Source organism: Macrobrachium rosenbergii, chromosome 49 (genome assembly GCF_040412425.1).
Source record: "Macrobrachium rosenbergii isolate ZJJX-2024 chromosome 49, ASM4041242v1, whole genome shotgun sequence".
Taxonomy (NCBI): domain Eukaryota; kingdom Metazoa; phylum Arthropoda; class Malacostraca; order Decapoda; family Palaemonidae; genus Macrobrachium; species Macrobrachium rosenbergii.
Genome location: NC_089789.1, coordinates 21,756,106 through 21,771,526, shown reverse-complemented (window position 1 = coordinate 21,771,526; position 15,421 = coordinate 21,756,106). Strand labels below are relative to the sequence as shown.

General features: G+C 33.4%; 1 protein-coding gene across 3 annotated transcripts in view; it reads right to left on the bottom strand.

Moving 5' to 3' along the window:
* Positions 1 to 724: 724 nt before the first annotated feature.
* The window catches only part of LOC136832149 (kin of IRRE-like protein 2), a 169,457-nt gene continuing 154,760 nt past the window's right edge, over positions 725 to 15,421 (bottom strand). The window contains exons 14-17 of one of the 3 annotated variants that reach the window (XM_067092844.1): positions 10,165 to 10,298; positions 5,165 to 5,364; positions 2,192 to 2,313; positions 725 to 1,083 (exon numbers count right to left, since the gene is read on the bottom strand). In XM_067092844.1, the coding sequence (XP_066948945.1) occupies positions 2,288 to 2,313; positions 5,165 to 5,364; positions 10,165 to 10,298 (360 nt within the window). In that variant the 3' untranslated portion in view covers positions 725 to 1,083; positions 2,192 to 2,287. Of the gene's footprint in view, positions 1,084 to 2,191; positions 2,314 to 5,134; positions 5,365 to 10,164; positions 10,299 to 15,421 lie in introns of those variants that run through there. The other 2 variants (XM_067092842.1, XM_067092843.1) reach the window with 2 other exon arrangements.

Below are 15,421 nucleotides of genomic sequence, written 5' to 3'. Positions count from 1 at the left end.
ATATATATATATATATATATATATAGATATAGATATATCTTTGGTAATTGTTCATACGTCAACATCAGATACTTATGAATTGTATTCATAAATAAAAGCCTGCATTGATCACATATATCCTTACCATATTTTATTCACTGGTCACTCAGGTAATTAATTCTCTTACCAAAGATATAATAAATAAGGCAGCTTCTGACGTCATCGAATCCATGTCTTATATTATCTTTGCATAAATTCCTAAATCTTTCATTACCCGGCCATTACATGTTTCTTTATTTACTCCGTCATCATGTTTTCGATATCTGGTCGCGGAGAAAGAAACACAAATCAAGAGTTAATTTGATTTTCGTTGATGGTATTTGCAAAATAAATATCTCATTTCAAATATTTTCGCCTTTATATAAAATTCATGGTTCAAGATAAATCTCTGTCAAATAAGCATATATTTTTAATTAGTATTTTATTATAATTGTTTTGTTTATAATTTGCATATGTAAACTGAACTTTTTAGCAATGCCTAGTCATAAATGTATAATATATATATATATATATATATATATATATATATATATATATATATATATATATATATATATATATATATATATATATATATATATATATATATATACTGTATATATATATATATATATATATATATATATATATATATATATATATATATATTTATATATATGTATATATACACACATATATATGTGTGTACAGTATGTGTGTGTGTTTGTGTGTATGTATGCATATAATAACAAGGACAACCAAATATATGAAGAATATATAGAAACAAAGTTGTATAATCAGTGGAAAATATGGCATATCTTTCAGCACCTTACTGAGACAAATAGAAATAGTTCACGCAGTTTCTCTCCATACAATATGTACAAAATATACAAATTTGTGCTGCGCTATATCGCCTTCGAACGCTCAAGTAGCCTTGTTTAAACATTTATTTGACACGTAAACATACATATATGTTTTTTTCCCATATAATTTCCATAAATATATTGTATAGAACTTAAACTACAGTAATCACAGCCGCTGACAAAGTGTGGGGTAAGTTTTGACCTGAAAAGAGATAATTCTGGAATTAGAAACTCAACAGGGACAGACATTTTTATTACACTTCTAGACGCGGATCTATATTAATAGAGAAAGATTTTCTCATGAAACTCATAGCTCAGAAAAAAATAGATTACTCATTAAATGGGGCTTGACTGATCTCTGGTAGATTTGATGACAATGCAACTAGTAGTAAGGAGTCCATAGTTGTGAAGTCCCCCGACTAGTTAAGATTGCCTAGACTGAGTTGCGTTAGACTGAGATAGGTTATAATAAGAAGCCTCAAAGAAGTAGTGCTTTTTCCGAAAAAGAACAGATTCTAAAATGCTTTGCTAAAAGTAGAGGATAACACCTGCTGCATAGGCAGCGAATGTCTCTGTCAAATGAAAGTAATAATAATAATGGTAATAATAATAATGATAAGGATAACCCAGCAGGTTCTTGAAGGCTCTCGTTCGTATATATACTTATATCATATTTACACTCACGCAACTGTGGATTTCTTCACCAATAATAATAATAATAATAATAATAATAATAATAATAATAATAATAATAATAATAATAATAATAATCCTGGATTCATATCAAGATCTAGATTCACCGCGACACCTAATCGACACCTCATTAATCCTTATCAGAAATTCAGTTAATATGCAAAGATAATATTTGCATTAAAACAAAGAACAAACAGATTCTTCCCTTGTGGCAGTAGCAGCAGTAACTTGCAAACCTACATTCTCATAAATTTATGCAGTCTGTAGAAAAATCTAATTTAACATAATAAAAAGTCATCATGACAATTATAGCAAAGAAAACTGCATAAAGGAAATTGCTGAGAGGAATTAACTTTACTAAAAGCCATGATATGATATATATATATATATATATATATATATATATATATATATATATATATATATATATATATATATATATATATAAATACTCATAAATATAAATATAAATATATATATATGTGCATATATATATATATATATATATATATATACCTTTATATATATATATATATATATATAGAAGGAGAGAGAGAGAGAGAGAGAGAGAGAGAGAGAGAGAGAGAGAGAGAGAGAAAGGATAATCTATTTCTTACCTTCAAACAGAGGAAGAATTATGAGCAGCCCCTAGATGAGAGGATGTAAGGTGATCTGACTCATGGGAGTAATAGTGTGAAGCAGAACTTCCTGACTCACTGAGGCAGGACGACTCGAGTACCTATCGAGAATTAAACTTCCTTTGTAAATGCATATATATATATATATATATATATATATATATATATATATATATATATATATATATATATATATATATATATATATATATACCACATGAAAGCTTTTGATAAAAATTATTGATACAAAAACAATATGCAGGGTGTTGAGAAGATGCGTGGCGTAAACGATAGTTTGCTTAGATCAATTAAAATTTCTTATAATAGAAACAAGGTGAGTGACTGGTTAGTATGAAAGAGGGCCTGAGACCAGGGTAACTCATGTCTTCAGAGCTGTTTTATATCTCTATGAAGCGATTAGTAAAAGAACTTATATTAGATACGGGGACAAACGTCATGGGAAAAGAAAATAGATCGTGAGTGAAGCGTGGAGTGAGTAAAATTTGCAAATGATGACGTACAGATTGGGGATAGGGAACCGCAGAAACTAGTAAAAGAGTTTGAAAGGTTTGCAAGTGCTAAGATGAGAAGAGAGTCAAGCCACAGACTATTAAAAAGAATGGAATGTAGAATATTAGATTGACTTTGAAGGCAAAAGTTTGAATGACCGAGGGAAATGTTTAGGCACATTTACCTTATGGGAAGTAAGTGTGGTTGCTAAATACAAAATGTAAATGTGAACAGCATATGATTTTTATGTGATTTGGAGTGTATATGGAAGATAAGGTTGGAGTGTAGGGGGATGAGTACAAATGTAATGATGAGTACAAATGTAAGAATAGACGCTTTGGAGATTGATAATTAAGAGATTAATAGTATATAGCATAAGAACAATTAACAGGGTGAGAAATGGGGAGTTATTTGCAGTATGAACCAAAATGTTTTGTGATGGTTCGGTGACGCAGAAATGCAAGGAGTTCCATGCAACGATGAAATGGATTGGCCGATGTGGCAGTTCTCTGCACAGGGAGTTCATCCATGATTCAGAAGTTTAAATATCAGTGAGGAAGTCATAACTGTGAGAGAAATGATGTGGATCCTACAAGAGAAAACGACTCTTGGCCGATCAGCTGAAAAATCCCGTAAAGAGCATCTTGTTCTGAGCAGTGGATTATGTATCTGGTTTTAGTCGAACGTGGTAGAATGATACCAAGGTACAGACTGGCAATGATCAGGCAGCCTTCATGTAAAATGAGAGGCCAAAGTCCGGAGGCTTAACATCAGGATCCAATCCTTTAAGTATGAACAATTTTCGTAATCCCATTAACATCGGATTTACTATACCTTGGGAATTATTTACAAGGGAATTGTTATTTATAAGTGACACTTCTTGAACCTGGATTCTAGAATGCTCTTGAGGCTGGAAAATGGAACACTGATTTCATTCAGCTGGGTGCATAAAGTCATTCCCTCCCATACACCAACACAAAATTATTGGGTCTCAGTTCCGAACAGTTTTAAACTTAAATATTAAGCAACATATAACCCTTAATGCTGAATCCACACTACCAAGGGAAAAGCCTAACACCCAAAGGAATTATATGTGATGGTCTTACCAAAGTCTTCTGAATAACTGACACCCTTTGGGCGTAAGTTATTCTCAAGGTAAAGTGAGTTGGATATTAACTGGGATTTGTTACTTAATATCTATGAAGATAGTTACATAGTAGTAACACTCTAATTCATAAAACAGGATGAGGTTGCTAGCTTCATACCCTACTACTATCCATTTCAGGGACCGGGAGTCATCGTTTTTCTCAAATATCTTTCAAACTAATTATTTGATCGAAATGGTACTTTGACACAGTATACAAGACACCTTCCGCTAGTTTTTGGTAATATAGTGCATTGTCAAATGGTTTTAGTTAAGGTGTTTACTCTTGACTTACATGGTGTTGCCAAGTATCTCCAAACAATGCATTCGAGCGTCCTTTATCCCCATCGCGTCCCTCCCTCTCCCTTCCCCTCCTCATCTCTCCCTCAACCCATTTTCCTGACCTCCCCATCTCGGCCCCCCCTTTCCTGTCTATGGGGGATAGCGGGCGTTCGATTACATAGATTAGTCCTGCTGACTCATGCGACTTTGCCTTTAAAAGTCAAGCATAAACGCCTTAACTAACACCATTTGACATAACACTATTTGACAGTGCAGTATATTACCAAAAATTAGCGGGAGGTGTGTTGTACAATGTGTGAAAGTAACTTTTCGATCAAACAATTAGTTTGAAAGATATTTGAGAAAAACGATGACTCGAGGTCCCTGAAATGGATAGTAGGTATCTAATTAACTGCTAGGTAATTTGAGGCACAATGGATTTGTTCTGGAAATAGGCAAAGTCGCCTTTCACCCTCCATTGATTGATCTCGGATGGCTGACGCTGTGACGAGGTTATTGGCCAACATATATATATATATATATATATATATATATATATATATATATATATATATATATATATATATATATATATATATATAATCAATGGAGGGTGAAAGGCGACTTTTGCCTATTTCAGAGCAAATCCATTGTGCCTCAAATTATCTAGCAGTGAACTAGATACCTACTATCCATTTCATATATATATATTATATATATATATATATATATATATATATATATATATATATATATATATATATATATATATATATATATATATATATATATATATATATATATATATATATATATATATATATATATATATATATATATATATATATATATATATATATATATATATATATATATATATATATATATATATATATATATATATATATATATATATATATATATATATATAATATGTGTGGTGTGTTATCATGCTCATATACATGACGTAAAAGGGATAAACTCACGTGAAGAAATGGCACAGACGTCCCACTCACCACTAGCAGATTTGACAACATCGGGTCCGACCTCCTCCCTCACGCCCAGGCACTCGAGGGTAGAAGAAGGAACGCTGGTGGGCGTCTTCGCGCTCGATGTTGTTGTTGTCGCTGCAGTTTTGACGTTCGTGGGCGGAGATCCTTCGGCCTGAATGACAACTGCTTGGTTCTCCGCTTGCTCTTGTCTAAGGCATCTGCACCTGACCCATTAGAAAGTATCAGATACACCAAATCTTTAGGAAAATTACAGGGTTTTTTTTGGGTGGGGGCCGGGGGGAGGGGGGACTATGTTCGCATTTTAAAGTTGGTTTGAAAATAAGCTGGCTTGAAAAGTAAATATTGCAATTTGTATATGATCTATGACACAAAATCACCAGCTTCGGGCAAATAATGATTTACATTTTCTCTTGTATGAAGCTGCGACAGCGATAATTAATTTCAGTATTATGAAATAATTACCAATACGTAATCGTTTAAACTATCCACAACAAAGCATTGGTGTTAAATATTGTATTTATATGCAGTGTAGTTGACATAATTACAATGATTACTTTTCGATAGATTGCCGGAAGCCAGTGAAGGTTTGTAATTTCAGTTTTGTAAAAAAAGAAGAAAATTAAAAACATAGCGAAGTAATTTCTTCAGTGTTTAGATAACTTGAATACACCAAATCTTTGAAACATATAGAAGAAAGGATTTTATCACACCACACTGTAGTAGTTAATCAGCAAAAAGTTAATGATCATTTATCGATTACACTGGCCGTTTCAGACGGTGGTGTCATATGAAGTAAAAGCGTAGAAAGGCATACTCATTATTAAAGTTAATATTATTGCCCACATGCTTAGACAGACATACAGGTATGCATGCACCTTCACACACACATGCTAACTATATATATATATATATATATATATATATATATATATATATATATATATATATATATATATATATATATATATATATATATATATATATGTGTGTGTGTGTGTGTGTGTGTGTGTGTATGTATGAATGTATGTATGCATAAATATACATATGTGTACACACACACACACATATTTTATATACAGTATATATATATATATATATATATATATATATATATATATATATATATATATATATATATATATATATATATGAATATAAGAAGGTCCATAAAACACTATTTAAACGTTGTCCAACCATTTAAACATTTTCATAGGCACTTGCTTCTGTGCCCCTGTTCACTGGTAGAATATGGACAGATGAAATGTTACAAGGTATATATATAAAGCATATTAGGTGTGGCATTAAGTCTCCGATGGTATGCAGGTGACCGTTTCCTAAGAAGGAGGAGAATAATCAATTCCCTAGTGGTTTTTGGCCTCATTAACTCCCGTTTGGCGACGATTCAGGAGGTCGCATTTCCTGGGACATCTTCTTCAGGAGCGGTCTCAGGATTAAAGCGTCCATGTCGTCCGATTTCCAATGTCCTCCTGACAAGTTCAATCGTCGCCAAACGGGTGTTAGTGAAGGCCAAAAACCACTAGGGAATTGATTATTCTCCTCCTTCTTAGGAAACGGTCACCTGCATACCATCGGAGACTTAATTTCACACCTTTATATACTTTGCATATATACCCGTGTAACATTTCATCTGTTCATATTCTACCAGTGAACAGGGTCACAGAAGCAAGTGCCCGAAATATATGGTTGCAAAGTTTAAACAGTGTTTTATGGACCTTCTTATATTCATATTACACTGTAGTATTACAGGAAAAACATTCATATATATATATATATATATATATATATATATATATATATATATATATATACATACATATATACATATATATATACATACATACATATATATATATATATATATATATATATATATATATATATATATATATATATATATATATATATATATATATATATATATATATATATATATATATATATATATATATATATATATATATATATATATATATATATATATATATATATATATATATATATATATATATATATATATGACTATTTATCACATCACCGTGATTCATATACAATCAGAAAGCTACAAACGTCCTTTAATATCAATTCACTCTACCTCCGGAAGTAATATATTTTCATATATGTTGCAGAAGAATTTTTAGTTGATAATAAGTCCACGGTCACGGGTGTGGACTTATTATCAACTAAAAATTCCTTCGGCAACATATATGTGTGTGTGAATGTGTGTATATATATATATATATATATATATATATATATATATATATATATATATATATATATATATATATATATATATGTATGTGTGTGTGTGTGTGTGTGTGTGTGTGTGTGTGTGTGCGCGCGATTATTGAATGCATATTGCATGTATGCTCTCTCTGAACAGAATAACTTATCGGTAGGTCATAAGACTATGAATATTTATTCCTAGGATTGCAGAATTGTTATATTACATTAGAGCTGTGCATTCTTTATGTGATATGCTTTGGAGCGATTTGATGGATGCGAGCAAACGGGACGTTATTCATGTCATTCAATACTGTTCACATAAAATATCACATTACTCTCATTTTTTAAAATATGCGACTGACTCATGTAACTCGTATTGTGTATATAATAACGTATAAATTCAACCGCGTTTTTAAATGTAAATGAATTTGCCCAACTCCATAACTTCATAAACATTTCTGTGATTATGAATTCAGGTTCAAAGGGAATGATACACAGACAAAAATAGATTCATATGAATGAGAAAACTTCAATATCATGAAAAATATGTATTTGACCGGCAGGGGCAATTACACGTTTTAATATGAATAAAAAAAAGGAAAGAAATGCACTGTGATCCTTCAGCTTTCTTCATTAGAGGAAACTGAGTTGTAATGATGGCATATCAAAGCTCCTTCTTATACAAAATCCAAATCTGTTAGTCTGTGTTGTAGAATTTTTCAAAAAGTGTCATGGATAATGATTCGCTTATGACCAGTTAACTTCAAAACTTTGTTTTTAATTATTTCACAATATGCCATATTTTATTCCATCAGACTATATTGTAAATAAATTTTAAACTAATATTGTGCTATATTATATTCAGTGAAGTGAAATCATATATTAGCATATGTATATACTTTATTATTCAGTGACTCTTAAGTAAATAATGGTATACCACATTGTCTAGCACAATACAAATGTAAAAAAAAATATTTCATTACATATTTACATGTATTGAAGTGACTCGAAAGCAAATGATACGTGTACATCACACTGTATAGCACAATAAAACTGTAGAAAAAAAATATTTCAGTGATGTTATTCCCACTCTATAAACGCGAGTTCATTAGGTAGCCTGGCAAGGGTATTTTGGAGAACCAAGCGTCTCCTAACTTAAGTTCATTAGAGAATAAATTCCTCGCAGAATGACCTCGCTTGGCTAAGGATACGTGATAATCGAGATCTTGAATGCAGAATTGTGAGGTTTTCCTACAGGCTTTATTTAGATTCCCTGCCCAGACCTGGATTGCGCCTGTGTGTGAGTGTGTGTGTGTAAGTGTGTGTGCTTGTGTGTAGACTTAAGCCTGCCTTATGCCAGGGCGAGCTCTTGGTTCTGGAACAGCTGGTATTCCTTACGTTTGTTTTTGGCCTTTTAACTTTCTGTAAAAGAAAACTAATGATCGGCTATTTGTCTGTCCGTCCGCACTTTTTCTGTCAGCCCTCAGATCTTAAAAACTGCTGAGGCTAGAGGGCTGCAAATTGGTATGTTGATCATCCACCCTCCAATCATCAAACATACCAAATTGCAGCCCTCTAACCTCAGTAGTTTTTATTTTATTTAAGGTTAAAGCTAGCCATGATCGTGCGTCTGGCAACACTATAGGACAGGCCACCACCGGGCCTTGGCAGAAAGTTTCATGGACCGCGACTGAGAGTTTCATGGGCCGTGACTGAGATTTTCATAGAGCATTATGCGTTGTACAGAAAAATCGATTGCGCCGAAGAAACCGAGTCTCATTTTTCATTTGTTGAATTTTGACGAGACTATTCAACACCAATCCCTGTGTGTACATTATTGGACAGATGAATTAATATGAATAGAAATAATGATAACTGAATGAAGGAATGCAATTCAAGACATGTTGGCTGATCAACATATCAATATAATGATGCTCTTCGACTGCATCATTATACTGCCAAGATGAGCGAGAAAGAGAGACAGTGACTGATTAATTGATTTATTCGGAGTTATATGTCATCATAAATATTAATGGCCGCTAGTGATTATGCCAAGGCAGAGTGCTTTTAAACTATTTGCAGTAAATCAGATTCTAAAACGTATTTAGAAATGCCGCCTGTAACATACCTGTCTGTTAGTCTGTGAATATATATATATATATATATATATATATATATATATATATATATATATATATATATATATATATATATATATATATATATATATATATATATATATATATATATATATAAAATACGTTGAAATATATTTACTCATCTACAGTAGTTAGTTCATTCTCTTTCTCTCTCTCCCCTCTCTTCCTAATCTTTATATACACATTAAATACGTACACTCGTATACATACATACATATATACATACATACAGTATACATATATATATATATATATATGTATATATATATATATATATATATATATATATATATATATATATATATATATATATATATATATATATATATATATATATATATATATATATATATATATATATATATATATATATATATATATATATATATATATATATATATATATATATATATATATTATATGTATTTAAAGTGTGTATAAAGAAAGGAAAGAGAGAGAAAGAGAGTGAATGATAAAATTTCAACGTATTTTCTTTGAAGACATTTACAATCCTTCAGTCCAGATGTTTAATGGCAAGTTTATATGCTATTAATTACCATCAAAGAAAATATTACATATCCCAAATACCAGTCTCACCTTTGTAGTTTCAAGACTGTGAGAGTAATCCCGAGGCCTAGCAGAAGGATGAAGCCGCCCACCAGCCCCAGGAATACGCCCACGAGAGGAGACACGGGCGGCGATGACACGTCGCTCATTCTCTTCTCTGCAACCTGGAATTAAAGAGAAATGTCCACAAGGTTTTGAAACAGTTACGATGATGAATTGCGACAGGCACTTAACCCCTACAGTCTCTTTTTAGTTCTCTGAAATGGAAACTGCTGTGCCGGCTTTGTCTGTCCGTCCGCACTTTTTTCTGTCCGCACTTTTTCTATCCGCCCTCAGATCTTAAAAACTACTGAGGCTAGAAGGCTGCACATTGGTATGTTGATCATCCACCCTCCAATCATCAAACATACCAAATTGCAGCTCTCTAGCCTCAGTAGTTTTTATTTTACTCAAGGTTAAAATTAGCAATAATCGTGGACCTGGCAACGTTATAGGCCAGGTCACCATCGGGCCGTGGTTGAAGTTTCATGGGTTGCGGCTCATACAGCATTATACCGAGACCGCCGAAAGATAGATGTATTTTCGGTGGCTTGATAATACGATGTGCAGAAAACTCGATTGCGCTGAAGAAACTTCGGCGCACTTTTTACTGGTTTCCTGTGAGAACCTTGAAATACAAAAGGTAATGATGACGATATAATTCTCCTTAGTAGAAATTAAACGGATATTGTGGCTGTTGTAAAACAAAGAAATGGCAAATGTAAACATATATTCCGCAATTGAGATACTGTATGAATTAATAGTGGGAAGTTGTCGATTAACTGAACGAATGGGGCTAGCCATATATTACTGGCTCAGAAACGAGGTTCGAAAAGTTTTACAATATTTAGACGACTGAAAAAAGTCCTCAATGCTTTTTCAATTTCTTTTATTACTAATTGCGATTCACTAAATGAGTACTTGGGAAGAAGCACCCTCATTACTTTCTCATTATCCTGAGATAAAAGAGTATGTTAAGAATGAATAAATAGACGATTAATGAACTAGCTACAGGGGATCGCCGAAAAAAAAACATAAATAGGCTACTCTTTATTCCCCCACAAACTTGGAATGAAAATCGTGGAAAGATGTAAAAAACTGTTTCAGAATTGTTCAGGCAAATTTGGGGCTCACTCGATCTATTGAACGAAAGGAAACGTCATCTTTTTTTTTAGCCTATTATTAAAGAAAGTTCATTAAACGGAAAAATACTTAATGATTTTTAAATTTCTTTCAATTTTGTCTGTAAGGGTAGTTAGAATCACCGCATAATGAACGAAATTCACTAGAACTTTCGTCACAACTTTGAGTGGTTATGAAATTCAACCAGATGAACGTAGAGAGAGAGAGAGAGAGAGAGAGAGAGAGAGAGAGAGAGAGAGAGAATGTCGCGGAAAAAAATTATAATCCAGTTGAGAAAATGTGAACTAAACTTACTACTAATAAGAAAGCCACTTATTCAAGAAGAAGAGAATAAAACAAGAGAGAGAGAGAGAGAGAGAGAGAGAGAGAGAGAGAGAGAGAGAGAGAGAGAGAGAGAGAACAAAGGCTGCGTAGAATGTGAATAGGATAGTGAGAATAACTAGGTTACCTCAACCTCAATTCACTCCATTACACGTAATCATGGCATGAAGAGAAGTGAAAATACAAGCTAGTGTGTGAATGAAATTGCGCGTAATTGCTCCTAATCACAGATCAAACTAAAGGTATTATCCTCCCTCGCTTGGAAAGAAAAAAAGTTGATAAAAGTTATTTTTTTCTATGCTGTACGACAGAGCTGAAACGATAATTATGTAGGAGATACAGAGGAAAAATAAATTACTCGATACATAAAAAACACAGAGTTGGAGAAAACAAAATGAAAGACGAATTGATGATGATTTGATGGGGTACGAATTGGTGATAATAGAAGTTATATCACAACAGACAAAATTATAAGATTAGGAACTGGTTAAATAGAATGATTTTTCTTTTTTTTCCAGCTTATGACGCAAAGAAGTAATATGCTTCCACAGAAACATGTATTGAGAATGAACACACATTCATAAACAAATAAAGTTACAAACACACACACGTATATATAGAAACATGTATTGAGAATATATATAACACACATTCATAAACAAATAAAGTTACAAACACACACATATATATATATATATATATATATATATATATATATATATATATATATATATATATATATATATGTGTGTGTATGTAACTCATTTTCCCTTCATATGCTAGCAGTGGTTTCATTAAAGTGAACAACAAATTTAAAATTGAATATCCCTTCCATGGTTCCGATCCTTATAACCCACATTTTTTTTTTTTATCTTAGCAAACTATTTCTTTTACTAAAATGTAAATAACCTTTAAAACGCGAAACATCTTTGTTTGTGTTGTCTCTAGGATAGGAGTTTTTTCTTCTTTGTTTTTAAAGTTGGATACACTTGTCGTGGTGACCTTCCGAAACTTCTAATAATAGTTTTGCAGTCATTAACAGTCTCTTAGTGTATTTAAGCCAAAATCTTTAAAATCAAGACATTCCTTGATTTTCAAGTCTAATGATTTTGTATGGCCAAAGAAAATGGCAAACTAGACACCTTGCATACCGTCTGCATTTGTTTTGTGTGTTTCTCTCGAGCAAAAACTTTCGTTTTCGTTAGTCTACAGAAAATCCAACACAGGCGCTACCACCTAACAAGACCCAGGCCGAGTCTTCTTATATTACAAGGATGAATTCTATTACTATGCTACTGTACTATGTTTATAAGGAATGTAATAGCGAACGTTCGAATATGCTATAAAATTCACGAGCAGTTCTCTTCTAGTCTTCTCGTTCCTTACATTGCCACAATATTGTAGACTGCGAACCTTACGCATTTTTCTATATATTCGTTAACAAACATTTCCTCCTTAAGCGCTCATCATGTAATGCTTTTATTAGAACCGTAGTAAAAATAGGCTCTCTGATCCCTCCCCATAAACCAGCAGAGACACTCAGGCACAAACATCCAGACACAGGCGCGCACAAACACACAATAATTGCCTCGCACTTGTGAACCCCCTAACGATGCAATCTTGAGATGAAGCATGAATATTATTATTTTGGTATTATCTCTATATCACCAAAACTAACTTCATTTTGGATCGGTGACGTCTCTGTCCCTTCCTCCAAGTCACATATTTTTGTAGGTAAACAAGAGCTGATGTCCTATGCAAATGGGTTCAGAGCTTCCATATACTTGAAGTTACTGACGATGGCACATTCTGGGAAGCGTAATCTTCAAGATTAAACAGAATGGCAGAAAGGTAACCCCCCCTCTCTCTCTCTCTCTCTCTCCGTGTGTGTGTGTGTGTGTGTGTGTGTTTGTGTGTTTGTGTATAAATACACACAAGTACGGAGAGGAACAAGAAAGCAAGAAAGATATCTGGACCATGGTGTAGGTTGTTCCACTTTCTTTTTGGCCATACACTCTGTTGATACGCACACACACATACACACACACACAACACACACACACACACATACATACACACACACACACATATATATATATATATTTTTTTTTTGGCTAGCCCCTAATCCCATTTTTCTATGGGGTCGGCCGCTCGATTTTTCCTTTTCCGCAGAATTCTATCTTGTGCATCAGCGAGTTCTACGCCCAGCGATGTCATGTCTCTCTCTCTCTCTCTCTCTCTCTCTCTCTCTCTCTCTCTCTCTCTCTCTCTCTCTCTCTCTCTATACGACGTCAATCTCCGTTCTCTCACTGCCTCTACTTTTACCCACCGTGGCCCTATCATACACTTTCTTAACCAAATCAGCCCCATCCCTGCTAACTACATGACCACACCACCTCGTCCTACTTTCCCCTGACTTTATCTGTTACTTTACAAATACCCACCTTTTTACTTATTTGTTCACTTTCAATTATTTCCAGCAGTGACACTTCCAGGATCTATCTCTACATTCTCTTCTCTGTAATTTCCAGGACTCTCTCTTTTCCTTGAGTTGCCCACGCTTCTTGTACACCATAGGGCGGAATTTTTCTGATAGATGCTTTGTAGACTCTAGTCCCAAGTCAAAAAGGAATCTTCTCATCAAGAATTACGGCATATGTGAAGAAGACGGCCACACGAAGATATCGTATGTTAATTTATTTCATATACTAAACAATGTAGAAAAGGGTGTATATAACACAGTACAGGTGGGATAATTTGAGACATTTACTGAGGTAATGAGAAACTGACCGTCTTTTGTTCATGCTTTTCACGTTCATCCCCCGGTTGTTGGTACTAAACATGGCGAAAGCTCCGCGGAGCGCCGTGTTTAGTACCAGCCCTTCGGAGATGATCGCTAGAACATAAACAACGGACGGTAAATTTCTCGTTATCTCGGTTAGTTTCTCGAATGATCTCACTTCCGCTGCACTATGTACACCATTTTATATATTCTAAATCCAACCAATTATACTAATTGACGATAACTTCGTGCGGCCGTCTCCTTTAATTTGCAACCTGAAACCGTCTCCACTTTAATTCTCCGCCGCAGCGCTAGATTACATCCACCCTCTTCACTTATCAGAGACCAAATACATGAAACTGTGTCCGCTTTAATTCTCCTGCAGGCCTTGACCTTTCACCTAGCTCCTCTCTGCCCTCTCTGCTGCTTAGCATCACTTCTACTTCTGCAGCACTGGACTCTGAGTCCTCCTGTTTCCAGGCTCTCGTGCTGAGCCTTTGTACTGCTCTTGCAATTCTCCCGCTGTTTCTACTGTTACTACCTCATCTCGTCTTCCAATATCTTGTCCTTACTATTACTATTCTTGCTTCCTCATATATTACCTTTATCATGCTTAATGACCTCATAGGAACTCCTTTCTTTCTCAAAGTCCAGTAAACCACTTCCCTTTTAGGTCTACAAAACGCCTGCATAGCTTCCTGTTACCTTTCAAAATACTTTTCCTGCGCCTGCCTTACAACAAAAAGGACATCAACTGTGCTTTTCACAGGCATAAATCAAAACTGTGTTTCGTGGATGTCGACAATTTTAGGCACTTTGTTTTCGATCAGTCTTTTCAATTCTTAAAGCGCGTATACCATTAGCTTTATTCACAGATACTTTCGACATTCCATATATATATATATATACATATATATATATATATATATATATATATATATATATATATATATATATATATATATATATATATATATATATATATATATATATATATACTGT